General features: G+C 43.2%; 1 protein-coding gene across 1 annotated transcript in view; it reads left to right on the top strand.

Annotated features, from left to right (window-relative positions):
* Positions 1-457: 457 nt before the first annotated feature.
* MCMDC2 (minichromosome maintenance domain containing 2) overlaps positions 458-23,063 on the top strand; it is a 47,574-nt gene continuing 24,968 nt past the window's right edge. The window contains exons 1-7 of the mRNA XM_078766360.1: positions 458-463; positions 1,580-1,775; positions 10,879-11,001; positions 13,392-13,499; positions 15,082-15,210; positions 18,349-18,583; positions 21,251-21,456. Of these exons, the coding sequence (XP_078622486.1) occupies positions 458-463; positions 1,580-1,775; positions 10,879-11,001; positions 13,392-13,499; positions 15,082-15,210; positions 18,349-18,583; positions 21,251-21,456 (1,003 nt within the window). The remainder of the gene's footprint in view (positions 464-1,579; positions 1,776-10,878; positions 11,002-13,391; positions 13,500-15,081; positions 15,211-18,348; positions 18,584-21,250; positions 21,457-23,063) is intronic.

The raw sequence follows: 23,063 nt of genomic DNA on the forward strand, positions 1-23,063 counted from the left end.
GCCCGGGCGTCCCGGACGAGGCCTGGCAAGTCGAGAGCGGGTATGTCCGGGCGTCCTGGGCGAGCCCGGCATGGTGATCGCTCCGCGTCCTCGGTAGGTGCAAGGCGATTGTGTATACCCAGCGGTAGCCGCTACATGCACATCATTTTGTTTCGAGATCACATCCAAGATGGCTGACTGGCGGCCATTTTGTTACTTAAACGTGTTTCCAACAATATGTTGGACATGCATGCTCGGATTTTGTTCAAACTTGGCACAAGCTCAGTACATGATGGCATACACGGGCACCTCACTTTATTTTACGACCTGACCAATACTTGATATATCTGTTCAATAGTTTGCAGCTTGATAAATAAAATGTTTGCCTCTAAATATGCGCTTAAGTGTGGTCGTCCAGTAGATGTACGTTAGATCCTGGGCAACGCCGGGTACTTTTGTGGGAGGAGTGAGGGGAACGATGGAGGTGGGAGGAAGGAGGGAAAGGATGGAAGTGGGAGGAAGGAGGGAAAGGGTTGAGGAGGGAGGGATAAGAGTGGAAAGAGGGAGGGGAAGAGTGGAGGAGGGACCCGGCGTTGCCAGGCAATGCCAGATACTTTTGCGAGTGAGCTAATAATATCTAACAATTGGGGGGCATCTTTTTATTACCTATGCAAATAATGTCGAATTTGTTTTTTTACACCCTCTCCTACCCTTCTCTCCCTGTACTTCTCCCCCTCCTACAAAATGTATTTATCTTATCTTCCCACTCCTTCCTCTCAACTATCATCCTCCCTTCTCTTCATTTTCGAAATTTTATTTTTTGCAATTTAGCCCCTCCCTCTGGTGATTACATAATAAATAGATGACCCATTGGAAAATTCAGGGTCACCAAGTCTAAGATTTCATCCATCAAGTGGTCTGAATCTGGGGCTGTGCAGGAATCATACACCAGGTGTCAAGTATCTATCCTCCCATGGTGTAAAGGACGTTAGGTCTCACCACCTGCAACTGCAATCACGTGTCTAGGCATGCCTTCCTCCACAATCCCTCCAACCCCACCACCTCAAGATACCTGCACAGTTTCAGATCAAGACCACTCCATGGTCAAAGCTTCAGGACGTTAGTCTGGCCAACCTCCTATACTAGTTGGCGGTACCTTCATTTTAAAACAAGTTTTGTGCAGTACTGAAGCCTGGTGTTTGCTTAGCGGTTAGGGTGCCGGCTTAGGATCCTGGGTTCGAATCCCGGTCGATCGCTGAATTAATGCCAGGGGGGTTGACTCAGCCTGTCATCCTTCCGAGGTCGGCAAATTGAGTACCAGCTTGCTGGGATGAATGATCACGGTGTGTACCCCGATTTAGAATAGGTACACCGTATCCCTGCGCATCGTAAGACCGTGACCAAGGGTTGGCGTCAGGAAGAGCATCCGGCCATAAAAAAAACATTGCCTCAAACAGGGAACCATGATTGTCATGGGGCCCGCAAGGCTAACCCCTGCTCTAGCGGGGAAAATGGCCTTAAAACGATCATTCATTCATTCATTCACTGCAGCCGAAGGCCAATTCTCTCCTGTCCTTCCCACCCCCACCCCTCCCCCCAGCTGATTTTGGCTCTACATTTGAGCAATGTGCCCTCTTTGCCTGGGTACACGTTCCAGACAAACAAATTTCCACGCACACGACTCCCACTGCGATACCTTGGTGTTGAGGTGTTGGTTCTTTGCTTGACTGCTGTGATCAAGTACACTCAGAGCGCCCTCTACTTGTGTTCGAACAAGGACTGCCCTGCTATGACCGGTAATTAATGTACACATTTACACAAGATGTATCATTTAATCCATTTTTTTTCTTTTTTTTTTCTGTATACAAGATCGAGGCTCGTGAAAGAGCGAACATTAATCACACAGAAAGACAAACCGACACAAAAACATATAACATCGGGAGCGGTAGACAAGATGGGGAGAGAGGGGGAAGGACACAAACACAACATTTGAGAGCAGGGACCGAGAGACATGGAGACATCGAGAGATCTGAGAGAGGGCGAGGGCTTTGGGGGGGGGGGCATGGGAAGGGGGGGTGGGGTGGGAGAGGTATAAAACATAAGGACACGGCCAGGACTTCCAGGAAAGAAGTTGGAATTTCAAACAAGGTGGATCTGGGGTGAATTAGCGGGGGTAGAAAAGATCAAGGTTTTGGATGGGGGAAGATAAGAGATGGTGGTGAACAGCTGTTTTAAAGACCTGGAGGGAGGAGTGGGATTGAAGGGAGTGAGGGAGTTTGTTCCAGAGGCGGGAGAAAAGAGGAATGAAAGAGTGAAGGTGAGCAGAGAGCCGAGATTTCGGCAGTTTAACCATCAGAGGGTTGCTGGCAGATCTTGTGCGACCTGTAGGAATATTTGGGGGACAGAGCACAGAGAGAGCTGGGGGTGCACGGCCGGAGAGGAGTCGGTAGAAGACAGAAAGACCACATACCTGCCTGCGGTGAGTGAGTGAAAGGCCCTCAGAGATAGCTTCATCGCGGGAGATTCCAATAATTCTGAAAGCTTTGGTTTCAACAGCGTGAAGCCGAGCTAGGTGTGAGGCAGGAGCACAGGCCCATAGGGGAGAACAGTATTCCATTGAGCTGCGGATGAAAGCCTTGTATGTGGTGAGGAGCTCAGGTGTGCCGAGGAAGGACTTCGCACGACGGAGGATGCCCAGTCGGCGACTGGCCTTGGAGGCCAGTTTGTAAATGTGGTTTTCCCAAGAAAGATCATGGCAGATAGTGAGACCCGAAAGCTTGAGCGACAGAACTTCTTGGAGAGGATTGTTGAGAAAGTAGATGGGAGGGTTGTCCAGTCGATCTTTTCGGAGAGACATAGTAAGAGTGTGAGATTTGTCAGGATTGAAAGACATGTTGCACTTGTTTGACCAGTCTGTGATTTTGGCCAAGTCTTCAGAGAGTGAGGAGGCTGCAGACTGCCGATCTGAGGGAAGAGGAATGGAGCGGCAGAGAGTGGAGTCATCAGCAAAGAGATAGAGAGGATTTTCAAGAGAGTCAGAGAGATCATTGATGAAGACCAGAAAAAGCACAGGGCCCAGAACACTGCCTTGGGGAACTCCAGCCTGAACAGGAAGAGGAGATGAGAGAACCCCATTCAGGGCCACACGTTGACGACGACTAGAGAGGACGTCAGCCAGCCATGCATGGAGATTTCCATGGATACCAAAGGAGGAGAGTTTGGTGAGCAGAGCGGGGTGCCAGACCGTATCGAAGGCACGTGATAAGTCGAGGGAGACGGCTCTAATTTCCTGTTTGGCATTGAGGACCTCCATCCATTGTTGAGACAGCAGAAGCAGCATGTCCAGAGTAGAGTGACCTGGTCTGAAACCAAACTGATGCTCAGAGATCAAGCCATTGGAGAAGAGGAAAGATTTCATATCCGAAGCAATGATGGATTCCATGACTTTGCTGATAATTGGGAGAAGGCTGATTGGTCTGTAGTTGCTAGGATCTGTTTTTGCACCTTTTTTGTGCAAAGCGGTGATGTTGGCTGATTTCCAAGCAGATGGCAGTTGACCTTGAGCAAAAGAGAGGGTGAAGAGAACAGAGAGAGGGTGAGATAGAGCGGCAGAGCAGGATTTTAGGACCCGTGGGCTGATGCCGTCGGGTCCAGTTGCAGAATCAGAGTCGAGGGTTGACAGAAACTTTTCCACCTTGTCAGGAGGAAAGGACACGGAGTCCAGGAGCAGCTGGGTACGACTGGGTATGGTGGGTACAGAGAGGGATGGGTTTGGGACACAAGATTTAGAGGCAAACACAGAGTTGAGGCATTCAGCTTTTTCACGTGCGGAGTCAGCTGTGTAGCCGTTTGAGGTAAGGGAGGGGATGGAGGGGGAACAAACACCAGAAACAGGTTTGACCAGACGCCACCAGGAATTAGAATGAAATATGAAAAATAAGAAATTCCATTCTGATAATCCACATATCATTCCTCCATGTTTTTCCCATCTGCCCCCATCTTCCCTCACTCCATCTATATCTCGTTTCATCACAGCCATCTCTTTAAATTCGGATTTGGACAAGATTTCCCAGTGGGGCAAATGTAATCAGGTTAAAACTCAATTTCTTGCCATTTCTCTTTGTAAAACCACTCTCAACTCTCCAATTGCCTTTGAAAGCTCCACAATTACACCATGTGATTCAATAATTCTACTAGGTATTACCATAACATCAAATTTATCTTGAAATCCACACATTACACAAATAGCTAAGTCTGCCTTAAAGAAATTAAGAGTCCTGTTCAGATGTCGGAGATTCTACTCCTCTCAACAGTTTCTTCAACTATATAAAGGATTGATTCGTCCTTGTATCGGGTACTGCTCTCACATCTGGGCTCCACATACTTACTGGACAGAATTGAATCCAAAGCAATCCGACTTATCAACTCTCGCAATCTGACGTCAAAACTCGACCCATTTGAATTACGCCACAAAGTTGGCTCTCTTTCCCTTTTCTACAGATGTTACTTCAGTTTCTGCTCCCAATAACTTGTTGCTTCTGGACCTCTGCCATTAACGACACCATGGAATACTCGACAAGCCACATCATTGCATGAGTATTGTGTGGACATTGGCAACTCAAGGGTGGGCCGTTATGATGTTTTTGTTCCCCTCCACTGCCAAACTCTGGAACTCTTTACCTTCCCATGTATTTCCAAACACGTACGATGTTCCCCTTTTCAAAAATCAGATTTTTTACTTCCTTAAAAACTCTTAGACTATTCTCTCTTTCTTCACTTTTCTATCAATGCAGCTCTTTTATTTAACGCCTGACCGCGATGAGCACTACAGTCATGCCAAAAATATTGGCACCCTTGCAATTTTTTCAAATAATGCACCATTTCTTCCAGAAAATTGTTGAAATTAAAAAATATTTTGGTATCCACATATGTATTTCTTTGGTTTTTCAGTGGAACAAAACAAAAAAAGCTGAAAAAAATACTAAATCTTGGCTTATTCCACAAAGAAATCCTAAAATGGCCGGAACAATATCATTCGCACCTTTTAGAAGTTGTTAGAAATAATTTTACTTCAAGCAGGTCAATTACTTTGGAATTGAACTCACCTGTGGTGAGTTGCAGGTGCCTGCAATATAAAAATCACTCATTCGACCAGTTTGAATAGAGAAAAGGAGTCATTCTGCTGTTTTGTGTCACTGTGTGTACCGCAATGAGCATGGCGAAAAGAAAGAAACCAGAGAATTGTCTTTGGAGGTCAGACATAAGATTGTAGCCAAGCATGGACAATCTCAAGGCTACAACTCCATCTTCAGAGACCTTGATGTTCCTGTGTCCACTGTACACAATGTTATCAAGAAGTTTAAGGCCCATGATACTGTAGCCGACCTCCCTGGGCGTGGCCGCAAGAGAAAACTTGATCGAAGATTGCAGTGAAGGATTGTTTGAATGGTGGAGAAAGCACCGCAATCAACTGCCAAACAGATCCAAGCTGACCTTCAGACACAAGGTACGACAGTTTCAACTCGGACCATCCATCGCCAACTTGATGAAAGGGGGTTCTATGGTAGGAGACTCAGGAGGACTCCACTGTTGAGAGAGAGAGACATAAGAAAGCCCGACTGGAGTTTGCGAAATAAAAAAACTGGACAAGGTGTGTTTTCTACAAAGATTTTTCTATAATGACGAGACAAAATCCTTCTGGGAGAATGTCCTGTGGACAGATGAGACCAAATTAGAGCTTTTTGGTAAAGCACATCATCTCTGTTTACAGAAAACAAATTGAAGCCTTCAAATAAAAAAACACCTTCCCTACAGTCAAACATGGAGGAGATTCAGTGATGTTTTGGAGTTGCTGTGCTGCTTCTGGCACTAGGTGCCTTGAATGTGTGCATGACATCATGAAATCAGGAGATTACCAAGGCATTTTGTAGCGCAATGTTCAACCCAGTGTCAGAATGCTGGGTCTCCGTCGAAGGTCATGATGGGTCTTGCAGCAGGACAATGACCCCAAACACTTCCAAAAGCACCCAGGAATGGTTCAAGCCAAACAATGGACTGTTTGAAGTGGCCAGCAATGAGTCCAGATCTAGATCCCCTTGAACACCTGTGGGAGATCTGAAAACAGCAGTTGGGAGAAGGCACCTTTCAAATCTGGGAGAACTGGAGCTGTTTGCACAAGAGGAGTGGGCCAAACTGCCAGTAGAAATGTGTAGGAAGTTTATTCATGGCTATAGGAAGCACTTGACTGCAGCTATTTTGTCCAAAGGCTGTGCTACCAACTATTAAGTCTCAGGTGTGAATAATTTTGTCAATGCCATTTCGTTTTATTTTCTGATTTAAAAGGATATATTAAGTTCTGAATCAAAAACAAAGGTTCTGTAATATTAACAGTGAAATAAAGAATTATGGAGACCAAATACTTTTGTCAATTTCAACTTATTTTTCGAGAAAATTGTGAGTTATTTGAAAAAAAGTGCAACGGTGCCAATATTTTTGGCCACGATTGTATATAGTCAGTGACCGGAGCCTTCAACATAAAAAAATTAAGTAAAAAAAAAAAAGAAGCTTTCGGAACACACCAAGCTAGTTGGACTTGCTAATTGGGACATTTGTGGAGAACATGTAATATAACGCCATTTATGTGGAACTTTGTGAATAATATATGCCAAGCAATCCCATGTCATGAAAAAAAATGGGATAAACAAATAAATAAATGAAACACACGACATCGTTCGGTCCACCAAAATGGTGAAAAGAAAAGAAGAACGAGATGACCTGGTTGCCCTTGTCCTCGGTGCCAAAACTCCGCACACCGAGGACGCTCATCTTCTCCATCTTTGACATGATGTGACCTTGAGTGCTTAACTTCGTGCACAGACGAAGTGAACTCAAATGGATCGCCAATTTCGAAACCGGAAACACTTTTGGCTCTTTCTGTAGTTGCTTGCATGTTTTGATGTTTTTTGCTTAACGATATACCATTGACATTACATCTTGGAAAATATGCATTGCACATTGTATCACCTGCTTTATTTTATAGCGCAGCATTTAATGAGGGTATATCTTTTGAGAGAAACTAAACACACTAAACGCCAAAAGCAGCCAATTCACCGTCAATATCTGGGTTTCAGGTGCGATTTACCTGCTGCATATGCGCAGCAGTTATCGCGATAATTTCCATTGTCGTTATCGTGATAGCAAATCTAAAGTGCGGTTATCGCCCAGCATTATAAACACATATTTGTATACTCTATACAGTGCCTTCAGAAAGTATTCACACCCCTTGACTTTTTCACATTTTGTTCTGTTACAGCCTGAATTTAAAATGGATTAAATTGAGATTTTTTGTCACTGATCTACACATAATACCCCATAATGTCAAAGTGGAATTTTTTTTTTAGAAATTTTTACAAATAATTTAAAATTAAATATAGGAATATCTAATTTACATAAGTATTCGACCCCCTCAGTCTGTGCTTCATCGAAGTTCCTTTGGCAGCGATTACAGCATCAAGTCTTCTTGGGGATGTCTGTATCAGCTTTGTTCATCTGGATTTGGGGAGTTTTTCCCCATTCTTACTTGCAGATTTGCTCAAGTTCTGTAAAGTTGGATGGGGAATGTCAGTGAACAGGGATCTTCAAGTCTTTCCACAGATTCTCAATGGGATTCAAGTCTGGGCTTTGGCTGGGCCACTAAAGGACTTTCACGCTCTTGTTCTGAAGCCATTCCAGTGTTGCTTTGGCTCTATGCTTGGGTTCATTGTCCTATTGGAACGTACATTTTCGCCACAGTCTCAGGTCTTTTACACTCTGAAGCAGATTCTCCTCAAAAATTTGCCTGAATTTAGCTCCATTCATTATTCCCTCTATCCTTACAAGTCTCCCAGTCCCTACTGCTGAAAAGCATTCCCATAGCATGATGCTGCCACCACCATGCTTCATGGTAGGGATGATGTTACATGGGTGATGAGCTGTGCGTGCTTTCCGCCAGACGTAGCGTTTTGCTTTCAGGCCAAAGAGTTCAATTTTCATCTCATCAGACTACAGAATATTTTGTGTCATGCTCTCAGTCTTTTATGTGCCTTTTTGCAAACTCCAGGTGTGTTTTCATGTGCATTTTTCTCAAGAGTGGCTTACGTCTGGCCACTCTCTCATAAAGCCTGGATTTGTGAAGTGCTGCAGAGACTGCTGTCCTTTGGCAGGTTCTCCCATCTCAGCCAGGGAACTCTTTAGTAATGTCAGAGTGGTCTTTGGGTCCTTGGTCACCTCCCTGACCAAGGCCCTTGCCCGGTTGCTCAGTTTGGTCAGACGGCCAGCTCTACGAAGAGTTTTCCATACCTCATTTCCATATCGCACCAAATCGCCATTTGAATCATGCTCCAGAACTCAACTGCCAGACACATTAGGTATTGTCACGTCCGTGCCGATAAAGACCGGCCTCGGACGAATGACTGATCGAGCTTACCTCCGAGGCATTCAGTCAACCTATGGTGGATCTTCTTTGCACGCGAGGGAATGGAGAGTGATGAACTTACCTGGATGGCCGGACGTGGCATGGGGTTCCCGAACCACTAACAAATAAACAGGACAGGACAAGGAATAAAAGTTCAACAAATAAGGGATTTAATAAAAAAAATAATGCCAGGGAACAAGAAATGCACGGTAAAAGCTAATTCCTAATCGGGGCGCCCCAACACGGACTCGTATACAACACATGGGGAGAAATAAATGAAATTAATAAAATGGGTGTGGTTTGTCTGCTTAGTACTCAGCTTTGAGCGGCCCTTGAACCCCGTCGGTCATCGAACGGGTCCCTGAGTCCCCGCGCGGGAAAACACGCCCTTGGCGCGAAGTCCGTTCACCCGCCAACGCCGAACGTGAAGCGAGCAGGCACTCGTTCCGTCCTCGTCCCACGCTCCACACAGCACCGAGGTCTCTCAGGTGCACACATCCGTCACTAAGCCAGCACCAACGGAAGGATGCGTCCACTCCTCCACGCAGCCAGGAACAGGGCGAGCACACGAATACCACCACCAAGAGCGAGCCCGAACTGCTACCGCACGCAAAAAGGACCCAGCGTAAGAAGAGAGAAAATGGCGGTCCTCAGCCTTTTTGTTCCCCGGTCTCGTACGTCATCCGATGACGTCCACGCGTGCTCCAATCAAAGAGTCCATCTCATCAATCCATGGTACCGACCAATCATCACTCCTCAGGGCGGGGCCTCATGCCCCTCCTGTGCCCTGTGATGACTCGGCTGGCAGCGTCAGTGGCATTGTTCCAATGTCTGAATTCGGTCAGTTTATTTAATTTTATAATTACGCACCGATCGCTTGGCTGCTAGCGTGTGTAGTGTGGTGTCATAAGGAACAAGGGAAAAATCACAGAGGTCATTTACATACAGGGGATTAATTAACCTTAAACCCTCCCTAATTAACATAGCCCCACCCCTTGCCATGGAGACGAAGATACGCTCTTACCGGACACACGGAGCTGACTTAAGTTACAGGTTTCCTCTTCTTCACGACAGTCGGAGCACACTACCTATGCAATCCTACCTGGCCTAAGGTATTCCATTGCCGACCCCCCATAAACGTAACAGTATTGTTTAATCAAGATAGAATAAACACAACACTGACAATTTATTCGAAAACTTTTTGTTTCCACTTTGCTTTATTTTCACTCTCGTTCACATTGCCTAAGTCATTATACACGTTCTCCATTGCTCCACGACTGAAACCACCACAAGACGGATAACCACAACGCCATCAATCAAACACAGCTCACCTGCAATACCACTTCGCCGACGACATAACAGACGCCCACAGCCACCCTCGGAACACGGAAAGGATAGCGTGAAGATCAATGGCGGTGGTTGGTTACACTTTCCCTCTCCAGATCCTCATTAAACACCAGAACAAGTGGGCGCTAATTGGCCATGAGCTCCTCATTGACAGTCCGGTAGCTCCATTCACTAATACAAGTAATTAAAGTTGCCGCCCAATGCTCTTTTCCAGGGCACAACCCCACTCCTTCCCCGCCCCCTTTTCGTAGTAGACCCAGAACCCGTGTCTGTAACAATATATTCTCCAGCCTCTGGTCATGTCCATCAAAGATATTCCACATGGCTTCCAGTATGAATATGGCAGAGCCTGCATCATCTTTCATTTCCTTATGTCCGCCACCGAATGTTGACGGAGGTTATGTTTTCACCCCTATCTGTTTGTTCAAAATGTTATGGACGGATTTCGCACGATATTTAATAGAGAGGTTGGGTTTGTGGCAATGACCAAATTATTAGATTTGGCTGAACATCCGGATCCGGATACTAGAATTTTTTAAATTATTCTTCACCATTGAGAGATAGTGCTGAAACAATATATAGCAGGATATCTCAAAACGTTGTGGACAGATTCGGACGAAACCTGATGTGCAGGTTGGTTGTGTGATGGGGAATAAATTGATTCAATTTTTGTGAAGATACGAATACGGATCCAGATACGAGAATATTTTGACAATGGGGCCAAAAACGATATACAGTACTGTATAGCACGATGTTTCAAAAAGTTATGGATGCGTTGTGACAAAATTAGGTGGATGAGTTGGTTCGGGAAGAACAAGCAGATTTGATTTTAGTTCAGATCCAGATCCAGATCCAGCCTCAGTTGGCCACAAAACTTTAACTGTTCAGCCTGGCACGGAGAGGTATGTGGTCTACCGAGTGCCGTTTTAGTTAAAAGTGCGTTACGAACACTGAAATTACATATGTGAATACTTGGGCATCATGTGCATGTACCGTGTGTTATTACATTTCTTTAACTGCATTGGTGAGGTACAAGTACTGCTAATTCCTTGTTTTGGATTACGAGATCAACTTGCTACTGTAATATCACATATTTTCAGGTAACTACCACCTTAGAGTGCACGTACCAGGAGCGAGCGAAACCACAGTCGTGCGCAGTGATTTTAGCTGTTCTCTGTGTGCCTCCACCCTGAAGGAAGACATGAAGTACCGCACCTTAGGAGGTTTGATTTCTTTTAAAGTATTGTACCATATACCAACGGGTTATTTTGTGAAGTGTTGCATAAAGTGGAGTTACATAATGAGAGTTAAAGCAGGCATTGTATACTACTAGCAACGGTACCTGCACTACGGGTGGGGCTTCAATTGGGAGGCCCAAATGAAAAGGCAAAATATCAGAAATTGATATTTTAAAAATTGGAAAAGCAATATAGCCTATTTTACTCCACGTGGTCCCAGGATTACCCACCCAAAATTTCGTTGCGATCGGTTCAGCCGTTTTTGCGGTACCTGGGAACAGACAGACAGACATTTGGTGAATTATAGTAAGATGTCCATATGAGGATTTGATGAAACAACAAATTTCACGTGAAGGCTTAACAGTGAGGCAATCACTGTGGCATTCTTTTATTTGGAGAATGTGGGTTGAAATCCAACTGAAGGAGGTAGTCATTGATTTCATTGGATTTCAAAATCAATAATGACTCAAAGAGAGAGTAGTGTGATCTTTCTGGAAACTTTTTTTTTGTTGTAGTTGTATACATAGTTGTAGTTGTATACAACATACATAGTTGTATACATAGTTGACTTTGTAGTTGTATACAACAGGTGTTGGGCTAGCGGCTAGGGTGCCGGCTTAGGATAACCAAGGATCCTGGGTTCGAATCCCGGTCAATCGCTGAATTAACACCAGGGGGGTTGACTCAGCCTGTCATCCTTCCGAGGTCGGCTAATTGAGTACCAGTTCACTGGTAATTCCCTGTTTGTCGTTAAAGGCGGCAAAAAGGGTTGGCGTCAGGAAGGGCATCCGGCCGTAAAACATTGCTTCAAAAAGGGGACCGAAAAACAACAACAACCACGGCTCCCGAAAAAGGCCAACCCCCGCTTTGCGGGGAAAAATGGTCTCTAAAGGTGGTTATTTTATAGTTGTATACAAGACCAAGGCTCATGTAAGAGCTAACATCAATCAAAAAAAAACAAACGGACACATAAAAAACATACAATAAAGGGAGCGGGAGACAAGATGGGGAGAGAGAGGGAAGCACACAAGTACAACAGCAGAGAAGAAAGACAGCGGGAGATCTGTGGGAGGGAGAGGGTTTGCAGGGCAAGGGGGCATGGGAAGGGAATTTTTGAAACCTACCTACCTTACAACATCCGCTGGGACCCCAACACGTTCCACAGGAGTTTTTTTTTTTGGTTTTTTTTGTATACTGAATCGAGGCTCGTGGAAGAGCTAACATTTATTTCACAAACAAATCAACCAGACAAACAAAACATACAAAAAGAGGGAGCGGAAGACAAGATGGGGAGAGAAGGGGAAGCACACAAACATAACATTTGAGAGCAGGGAGATGTGTGGGAGGGAGAGGGCTTGGGGGGAGGAGGCGTGGGAAGGGGGGGGGGTGGGAAAAGTATAAAACACAAGGACACCAAGGACTTCCCGGCAGAAGTTGGTATTTCAAAAAAGTGGATTTGGGGTGAAATTAGTGGGGGTAGAAAAGATCAAGGTTTTGGATGGGGGAAGATTAGAGATGGTGGTGAACAGCTGTTTTAAAGACCTGGAGGGTGGAGTGGGATTGAAGAGAGTGAGGGAGTTTGTTCCAGAGGCGGGAGAAAAGAGGAATGAAGGAGTGAAGGTGAGCAGAGAGTCTTGATTTTGGCAGTTTGACCATAAGAGGGTTGCAGGCAGATCTTGTGCGACCTGTAGGAATATTTGCGGGACAGAACCCAGAGAGAGCTAGGGGGGCAAGGCCGGAGAGGAGTCGGTAGAAGACGGAAAGACCACCAACCTGCTTAAGTTAATCTCATGAGAATTAGCAATTTATTGGATTGCCGGCACCATGGCCAAATTCCAAATCCCTGCCCTAACCTTAGTCAAACGTCATGCCTGGCCAGCCGGTTCGTGAACGAATTGGTCCAAACTTCCGATGGCCAACACCACAATAACGGAGGAATAATTGTAGCCCTCAAAGAAGAACAAAGTGGTAAAAACCAACCGAGCTCAATGACCCAAAGAGAGAGTGGTGTGCCTACCCCATTGATCTGATCTACCTGTGCTTCTTTTCCACACTTTCCATTCCCATTCATAGAACTAAATTGTAAATAAATGAGCATAGTCATCAATTAATATATTAATGTAATTGATGCATTCCCTTTATGTCCTAAGAAATGCTCCGATAAACAGGTTAAAAGCTTAAAATATATAATGTGGTTTCATCATCAATTTTTGGGGTTTTTGACATATCTTTCAAAATGAACAATAAGGAATGGTCATATTAAACTTAATTTGTGCACACAAACATTAAAATCACACATTATACTCGATACAAAACAAAACCATATAAAAAATGTTGTTTCCAGAATAATAACGACATGTGCGTGTTCTTTACAGATAAGCAAATTATGGAAGCAACTGACCCGTCTGCTTTGAAAGCACTTTCTGGGACATGTACAAGCTCCATCCCAGTCAGGCATCAATCCCTGACGGTGTTTCTAAGGGGTAAGAGGAAAGTCTGAGAGTGGAGCCTTGGTTCTCCTAGTGATGTTTCTCCCATTTTTGTATTTCTCCCATTTTTGTAATCCATGACACAAGTGGTTAGCCATGGAGATGTGCATTCCCACCCGGACATTATATCTCTATCCTACATAGTGGATAGATGGATGATCCTCTTCACGCCGTCAGACACATAGGTTTGCTGAGGCAGTTTCATTGGCTAGGGTTACATTTCTGGGCGGGTCACCACTTCGGCTCAGGAAGTTGGGGCAGAAATTTGTAATTTGTTCATGCTGCTGGCAACAGCCCGCCTACTCTTCCTGAAGGACACCGTGGGATCTTTAACGTCCACCAACTAATGCCAGTTGACGGGACGCACGGTTTAATGTCATTCCAATGGACGGCACACACCGCACGAAGAGTCACCCTGTCTGTGAAACACCGGGATGAGAGTTTATAGCTGGATCCGGATTCAAACCCAGGCTGGACAGCTTAGAGGCGAGTGTGCTTACGTTTAGGCCATACTGCCAGCCCATCCGACCTCGTACCCTTTGTAAATGTATGAGAGGCTCAACTAGTTCGTAAACTAGAGAAATGGAAAGTAAGGAAATGAAAAATAAACTCTGGAGTGGATGAACAAAGACAAAACAAGAAAGACGTCATGCAGAGCACGATACTTGCAAAATCCACCTCCACCCTCCCCAAAAAAAAGTTGCCATGGAGACATCAAATTGTCCATTTTATTATGATTAAAATTGACGATATTAATAATAGCTTCGATGAATCGGTAGAAATTGATGATTTTAGAAGTTTGACCTTGAGTTGACCTTTGACCTTTGGACCTCAAAAATACTTGCTTTCCCAATTCAGTGGTGCATTAAGAAATTGCTGTTTCATTTTCAAGTTAATAGGATGAACAATTATGATGTTCAGATGACTTGTACAAATTTTGATCAAAATCCCATGACTGGTTCACAAGTTAGCGTGGTAACAGAATTTTTACCGAAAGGGACCTCTGACTTTTTAAAAATGTTTTATATTTTGTATACAAAATTGAGGCTCATGTAAGAGATAACACATTGAACATGAAAACATGCACAGACACATAAAACATACAGTGAAGGGAGCGGGGAGACAAGATGGGGAGAGAGAGGGAAGCACACAAGCACAACAACAGTAGAGAACAGGGACGTCGGGAGATCTGTGGGTGGGGGAGGGCTGGGTGAGGATGGGGGAGGGGTACACGGTATAAACAACCACGGTACACGGTATCTATATATATTGACAATTATGGTGTTAACTATCATTCAGCATATCTCTTACTTGTTAACTTGGTGAATGCTCAAGACTTTCATAATAAGCTGGCAAATGAAAGTGACTGTATTTTTCCTCGTTATTATTCATTATTATTCTGCCGTGACAGACGGATTCTAATTTTGCAAGACTACTTTTCCATTGTATTACTTAATACCAGATGAGAGAGAAAGCAGGAAGTGACTGAAACAGTGGTATATTTTTACTTTTCAATTTCAGGTTTGCAACTTTCATGGAGTAATGGATGTAATAACTGTGCAAAATGTATTTCTAGACGAGCTGGTGAACGGGGTGCAGTTGGGCGGAACATACACAGTGGTGGGTGTACCGGCGACTGTTGGATTAGGGCAAGATTCATCCTTCTGTGTTGAAGCAAGCAACATCATCCCATTCAAATCACAAGGTCATTACTCATTTTGTACATAGGAGAGCAAGTGTGAGTCAGTAAGGGAGAAATCTTTAAAACATACTTGTGCCATGGACCACCACTCAAAAGAACAATGGGCAATAGTTTTCAGTGTCCCTCATGATCAGTTCCAGACTTTTGCTTTCATAACCCATCATTGGCTTTGTGTACATGCACCACTAGGGTGCGCCGGATAGTAAGATAAACCTCTGGATTCAATCCTGCTGCAGCTCTTTCCACTGATCGAGTAGCACTCGGGTCTAAGGCTCAATGAGTTTTGTTACTCGAGAGGTTTTATACTGGCTTGCTAGGTTTCAATCCCATCAGCAGATTTTCCTAATCCCGTGACAAAAGACATTGTTATATCTGTTCTGCCTAAACATACAATTACAATCAGGACGAGTTGTGACACCTTTTGGTTTTTAGATCCGTAACTTAAAACATCACTTCGCTCTGTTCCTTAAAACATCACTTCAGATGGAAACTAGAACGACACTCTTCGACGTCACGACGTCGACCGATATGCCTCCGCCCACATTATTACATCATTATAATACTTGTACCAAGTTTGATTTAAATCCATTCAGCTGTTCTCAAGTTATCACATTTTTACCTGCAATGACCTTTGACCTCTTGACCCCAAAATTTAATCGGTTCATGTTTACATCATTAGACATAACTGTACCAAGTTTTAATTTAAATCCCTTCATCTGTTCACAAGTTATCACATTTTTACCTGATATGACCTTTGGCCTTTGACCTCAGGACCCCAAAATCTAATCAGTTAATCTTTACATCATTATTTATATCTGTACCAAGTTTGAATTAGATCCCTTTAGCCACTCTCAAGTTATAGTGCTGTTACAGACTTTGACCTTTGACCCCAAAATCTAATCTTTACATCATTATACATATTTGTACCAAGTTTGAATTAGATCCCTTTAGCCACTCTCAAGTTATAGTCCTGTTACAGACTTTGACCTTTGACCTCTTGACCCCAAAATCCAATAGGTTAATCTTTACATCATTATACATATCTGTACCAAGTTTGAATTAGATCCCTTTCGCCACTCTCAAGTTATAGTCCTGTTACAGACTTTGACCTTTGACCTCTTGACCCCAAAATCGAATCTTTACATCATTATACATATTTGTACCAAGTTTGAATTATATCACTTTAGCCACTCTCAAATTATAGTCCTGTTACAGACTTTGACCTTTGACCTCTTGACCCCAAAATCTAATAGGTTAATCTTTACATCATTATACATATCTGTACCAAGTTTGAATTAGATCCCTTTCGCCACTCTCAAGTTATAGTCCTGTTACAGACTTTGACCTTTGACCTCTTGACCCCAAAATCTAATAGGTTAATCTTTACATCATTATACATATCTGTACCAAGTTTGAATTAGATCCCTTTAGCCACTCTCAAGTTATAGTCCTGTTACAACCTTTGACCTTTGACCTCTTGACCCCAAAATCTAATCTTTACATCATTATACATATTTGTACCAAGTTTGAATTATATCACTTTAGCCACTCTCAAATTATAGTCCTGTTACAGACTTTGACCTTTGACCTCTTGACCCCAAAGTCTAATAGGTTAATCTTTACATCATTATACATATTTGTACCAAGTTTGAATTATATCACTTTAGCCACTCTCAAATTATAGTCCTGTTACAGACTTTGACCTTTGACCTCTTGACCCCAAAGTCTAACAGGTTAATCTTTACATCATTATACATATTTGTACCAAATTTGGTCAGTATCCCATCACTGGTTCACAAGTTATCGTGGAAACAGGATTTTTACCTAACATGACCTCTGACCTTTGGTCTTTGACCTCGTGACCCCAACATCGAATCAGTTCATCTTTAACTCATTAAACAAACCTGCACCAAGTTTGACTAAGATCCCTTCAGCTGTTCTCAAGTTATCGCGGGAACAAAAACCTATGACGGACGGACGGACGGACGGACGGACAACCTGAAAACATCATGCCTCTGGAGAGTTCGTCAACGGAGGCATAAAAACATCCGTTCTAGTCTTTCATTGGAAAGGCACAGCTGTGCCCCCTGTAGATTGGAGCAGGAATTTGGGAATTTGTACATGGTGCCAGCGATAACTCGCCTACTCTTCACAAAGGACACCGTGGTATCTTTAAGGTCCACCAACTAATGTCGATAGACGGGACGCCCAGTTTAGTGCGTCATACGCATTGATGAATCACCTGCCTGTAAAACACCAATATGACAGTTTATAGCTGGGCGGACATTCTAAACCAGGCTAGACGGCTCAGAGGCCCATCCTGCCAGCCCTAATATGACCTTTAACATTCACCAGCAGCAACCCTTGCTGATGGACAGGCCCCAAGTTTAATTGATAACACACTCCTTTATATAATGCCTTTTTCTTTTCTTTTCTTTTTTCTTTTTTTGTATACAGAATCGAGGCTTGTGAAAGAGCTAACATTTAACACACAAAAAAAAAATCAAACGGACAAACAAAATATATAAAAAGAGGGAGCGGTAGACAAGATGGGGAGAGAAGGGGAAGCACACAAACACCTTTGAGAGCAGGGACATCGGGAGATGTGTGGGAGGGAGCAGGGACATCGGGAGATGTGTGGGAGGGAGAGGGCTTGGGGGGAGGAGGCGTGGGAAGGGGTAGGGGATGGGAGAAGTATAAATTATTTCTAAAATATTAAATAACAGCAAGCAAGATTTATAAAAAAATAAAAAAATAAAAATATATATACTTTGACATTATGGGGTATCATGTATAGATCAGTGTTAAAAAAAATCTCAATTTGAACCATTTTAAATTCAAGCTATAACACAACAAAATGTGAAAAAAGTCAAAGGGTGTTTTTTTTTTTTGTTTTTTTGACTTGACTTTGCCTTGACTGCAAAACACAATGGTGACAGACTGACAGTTGATAATCAGGTTGGAAAAATCGAACCCAGTTGAGACAACTCAGATGCACCTGTGCAAGCTCAATTGCGAACGTGCCAGGGACTGCCAGCCCAATCTACAGATTGTGTGAAAAAAAAAAATAGCACTTTCCCTCCCTCTTTTGCATATTTAATATGTGGATGCCCCTTCTCCAATTCTCTAATCTGAACTCAGGTGGTGGGGCTGTTCCTGCAAGCATGCAGAAACTTCACGCACAGACCAGGGGTTCCCCATGGGCCTTCACTGGCTGTCTTGCACAAGCTTTTGCGGGAGAGATTGTACCACCAAGAACAATGTGCACAATCAAGCTAGCCTTACTGCTCAGCCTTGCTGGAACGGGTCATGAACAACAAACTGCAGACTTTGTGGACTTGCTGATTATAGGGAGAGACACACTAATACTGGACAGGTGAGAAACTTGCAGCCAGATGTTCTACGATTACGAGTTAAACTCACAATACTTCCTTCAGCTTTGGATGGAGAGATACAGTCACGTGAAAAAGTAAGTACATCCCATGTAAAGATTTGACTTTTTCAACATATTTCAACATACAGCTATTTGATCTTCATTTCAACAATATTGATAGATAAAGGTGATATTGTGGCGGTTACCTTATGTGATTACCTTATTTGGGCATAATACACGTGCACGGGTCTGTTGGACTTGTGGTTGTGCGGACGTGACGCACGCGCGGTTGCCGGAGCCACGCCCTCCGAAGAGGGCTTTTGGCTTTATATAAGCATGCTGACTTCCGTTCGAGTTTAGTGTGCTGGATCTTGCTGTTACAATAAACCATCTTCGAACCCTACGAATGGCCTCGTTCTCTCGCCTTCCGCGACTCCTAAAATATAATATAACAAATATCATGAAACATTTACATTTTGGAGTCCATTGTATAATTTAAATAAACATAAATGCAAATTTCGCATGTGGAAAAAGTAGGTACACCCCTACATTTATCATGACTTCAAATACCTAAAATTAGAATCAGGTGCACCAGCTCAGGTGCAAATGATTAGAACATCGTTAGAGAGGACCTTGGAGGAACCTGTCTTATTTAAACCTCAGACATTTAGTTTGGTTTGCTCTTTGTTGTTGAAGTGTGCGGCGTCACCATGCCTAGATCAAAAGAGCTCTCTGAGGCCTTCAGAAAGAAGGTTATAGATGCCTACGAGTCTGGGAAGGGATTTAAAAAGATCTCCAAACAATTTGAAATCAATCATTCGACTGTCCGGAAGATCATCTACAAGTGGAGAAGATTCCAAACAACTGCGAACTTGTTCAGGCCAGGCCGCCCCAGCAAGTTCAGCCCGAGAGCAGACCGCAAGATGCTGAAAGAAGTCTCTAAGAACCCCAGAATGTCATCACGGGACCTACAGGTAGCTCTTACCACTGTTGATGTCAAAGTGCACGAGTCTACCACTAGAAAGAGGCTGCACAAATTTGATCTATATGGGAGGTGTGCCAGGAGGAAACCTTTGCTGTCCAGAAAGAACATCAGGGCAAGACTAAAGATTGCCAATGAACACCGACGCAAAGACCAGCACTTCTGGAACAATGTGCTCTGGACAGATGAGTCAAAGGTAGAGCTATTTGGCCACAGTACCAGAAGACATGTTTGGCGAAAACCAAAGACAGCATTTGACCACAAGAACCTGATACCAACTGTAAAGCATGGTGGTGGAAATATTATGGTTTGGGGCAGCTTTGCTGCATCAGGGCCTGGGCAGCTCACCATCATAGAATCCACTATGAATTCTTCATTGTACCAGAGGGTGCTTGAGGATAATGTGAGGCCATCTGTCGGAAAGTTGAAGCTCAACCAAAGGTTGAGGCTCAACATGACAATGACCCTAAACATACCAGTAAATCCACCAAGGAATGGCTGAAAAGAAAGAAATGGAAGGTTCTGGAATGGCCAAGTCAAAGCCCGGATCTAAATCCCATCGAGATGTTGCGGGGGGATTTGAAACGAGCTGTGCATGCAATTGTGCATCCTGTGCAACAATTTTTTGTTGAATAAATTATTGCAAAGTCAATTTTTCATTGTTTTTTGTTCAATTAGATCACCTTTATCTGTAGATACTGTTTAAATGAAGATCAAATATTGATATATCCACATATGTTAAAAAGATTAGAAAAACACTTCATGGGGTGTACTTACTTTTTCCACATGCAAAATTTGCATTTATGTTTATTTAAATTATACAATGGACTACAAAATGTAAATGTTTCATGATATTTGTTATATTATATCACCTTTATCTATCAATATTGTTAAAACTAGGGCATTGCCCGTACTATATCTATATCTAAAATTATATCCCCCCCCTCTATTTACATGAAATGGTTTGGTCCAAAGCGAACGGCTTGCGAGTACGGTGACAATCCCCCCCCTCTATTTACATGAAATGGTTTGGTCCAAAGCGAACGGCTTCCGGAGTTTGGTAAAGCAATCGCCATCGCGTGCACAAACGCGCAGGAAAGCGAATGAATCGCAAATTCGTTTTTATTAGTTTTAAAACTTTATTAAAACATAGTTTAACGGCAACATAGTTTTCCAACGTGAAATAAATGAATACGCTGTCAAATGTGCCATCCGAGGCAGAGTGTGTCCGCCACGTTCGGCACACGCGATCGTTCGCTGCTCTCTGATTGGTTGAATCGTTTTTTGGACATAGCTCGGTAAGTAATTGTCCGATTAATATGAAACCTTGAAAAGGCACATCCTCGGGTCCCCAGCAATATACCTGGCAAGTTAAAAGTATATCGGACCCGTGGTTGTCGAGAAACAGCGGTCACAGACAAACGTACAGACAGACAGACAGAGATTACTGGAATTATAGATAGATGAAGATCAAATAGCTGTATGTTGAAATATGTTGAAAAAGTCAAAACTTTACATGGGGTGTACTTACTTTTTCACGTGACTGTGTGGTTATTTTTAAAGACCTAACATTTATTGGAAAGCTTTTGACACTGATAAAGGTGATAAAGAATATTTGACGATTTTCCCTACACTAGCCATAGTTACAGGAAGAAACGATGTTATTGAATACCCGTTGGTGCTTGCAGGTTGATGGTGTATGCAGCAGGACTTTCCTGCAGATGTATCCGGCATCAAGCATGCAATGAGATGTTCGCTGTAGTTTCTCAAGACAGCCATGGTACTGGGACAGCCAGCATCCAAGCAGGCTCTGTCGTGCTGGCACGGGGAGGCATATGCTTCCTGGGAGACATGAGTCTGTTCAAAAAGGATAAGATATTGGCCCTCCAAGGGAGTAAGTACAACAACATGCATTTTAAGGCCATTTTCCCTGCAAGAGCAGAGGTTAGCCTTGTGGATCTTCCGAAAAACTTCTCCATTTTGCCCTATTTTCTGCATCTCCCCTTGTTAACCCCCTTGCCCACATTTCTTCTTCCACCATCTTTAGCCAAGTCTTTCTCGGTCTTCCCCGCCCTCTACTTCCTTCTACATTCATTTCCATCACTCTTCTCAACCAGTCACTTTCATCCTTCCTCAACACATGACCAAACCATCTCAACCTGTTCCTCTTCACAGCATCAATCACAGGCTCTATTCCCATCATCTTTCGCAATTCATCATTTGTCTTCCTCTCTCTCAACGATACTCCGCACATCCACCGAACCATTCGCATTTCCACCCTTTCCAGCCTTCGGAGTTACTAAAGCAGAAAAATATTAGTACAAACACAAGTTAGTACAACTGCAGGTACTACAATAGCAAAACAATAAAATAATCTCAGAGCTAATTTAGAGAGCTTCTTCATTTTGACCATGCTCATGAGGTTATGGACTCACCTTTTGGAGAGTTGAAAGAGTTTAAAAAAAAAAACTTCATGACAAAATGATCCTAACTGATGATTGAGGCATTCCGATTAATTAATCCGTCACTTGCTTACAAAATAGTGATGTTCTCACATCTACAAAAAACAAAAATATTTTAAGGCTTGCAAAGATGCAGATTATGGTGTAATTATGGTGAAATTATGGTGTAATTATGATTATGATTGTGTAATTTGATTATGATTATGATTATGATATATTATGATTATGATATGATTATGATTATTATTATGTGATTATGATTATGGTGTAATTATGGTAAAGATTATGGTGTAATTACCATAATTAACAGAATCCTTTAAAGTTATGCTGTTATAACAGTCATTAATGTTAAATAAATGATTATAATTGTTGGAATTTATAGAAGGAGAAAGAGAGGATTCAATCGTGTGTGTGTGTTTGTGTGTGTGTGTGTGTGTGTGTGTGTGTGTGTGTGTGTGTGTTTTGTTTTTGTTTTTTTTTCCGTGTATTTCCGTATATGTGATGATAGGGGGAACACAGCTGGGCCAGGATGTGGTGGTGTGTGTCGGGGTGGTGCTGAGGTGTCGTCAGTCCTTTAGTCCTTTAGGGTATGTACCTGAATGTACTCACTCGAAGAGGGGATGATCACCTGTCTTTGCTGTCATCTGAGCTTCAGCGTCGAAACATCCGTACTACAGCACTTTCTGAGGTTCGGAGACCGGATAGTGGTGAGATCATAGTAGGTGGCTGAGCGTTCAACTCAGTGAATTTGGATGCCCTCTGGACGATCCTAGATCTCCGTGGGTTCAGCTCTATCAAAGCTGATCAATCTCACGTGAACTTTACTCTGATACTGAAAGTATTGTGGGGTGTGGTAGTTCCATCTCTGACTTATTTCCAGTTGCCACTGGAATTTGACAGGGTGTGTACTGGCCACAAACCTATTCAACATTTGTATGGACTGGATTCTAGGGAGGATGTCGGAGAAATCTAGCTGCGGTGCATTGTTTTGGAATGTCAAGATCTTTGATATTGATTTCGCAAATGATGCAATCATCTT

This window comes from Myxine glutinosa, chromosome 12, assembly GCF_964187855.1.
Source record: "Myxine glutinosa chromosome 12, kmMyxGlut1.1, whole genome shotgun sequence".
NCBI classification, from domain to species: Eukaryota; Metazoa; Chordata; class Myxini; order Myxiniformes; family Myxinidae; genus Myxine; species Myxine glutinosa.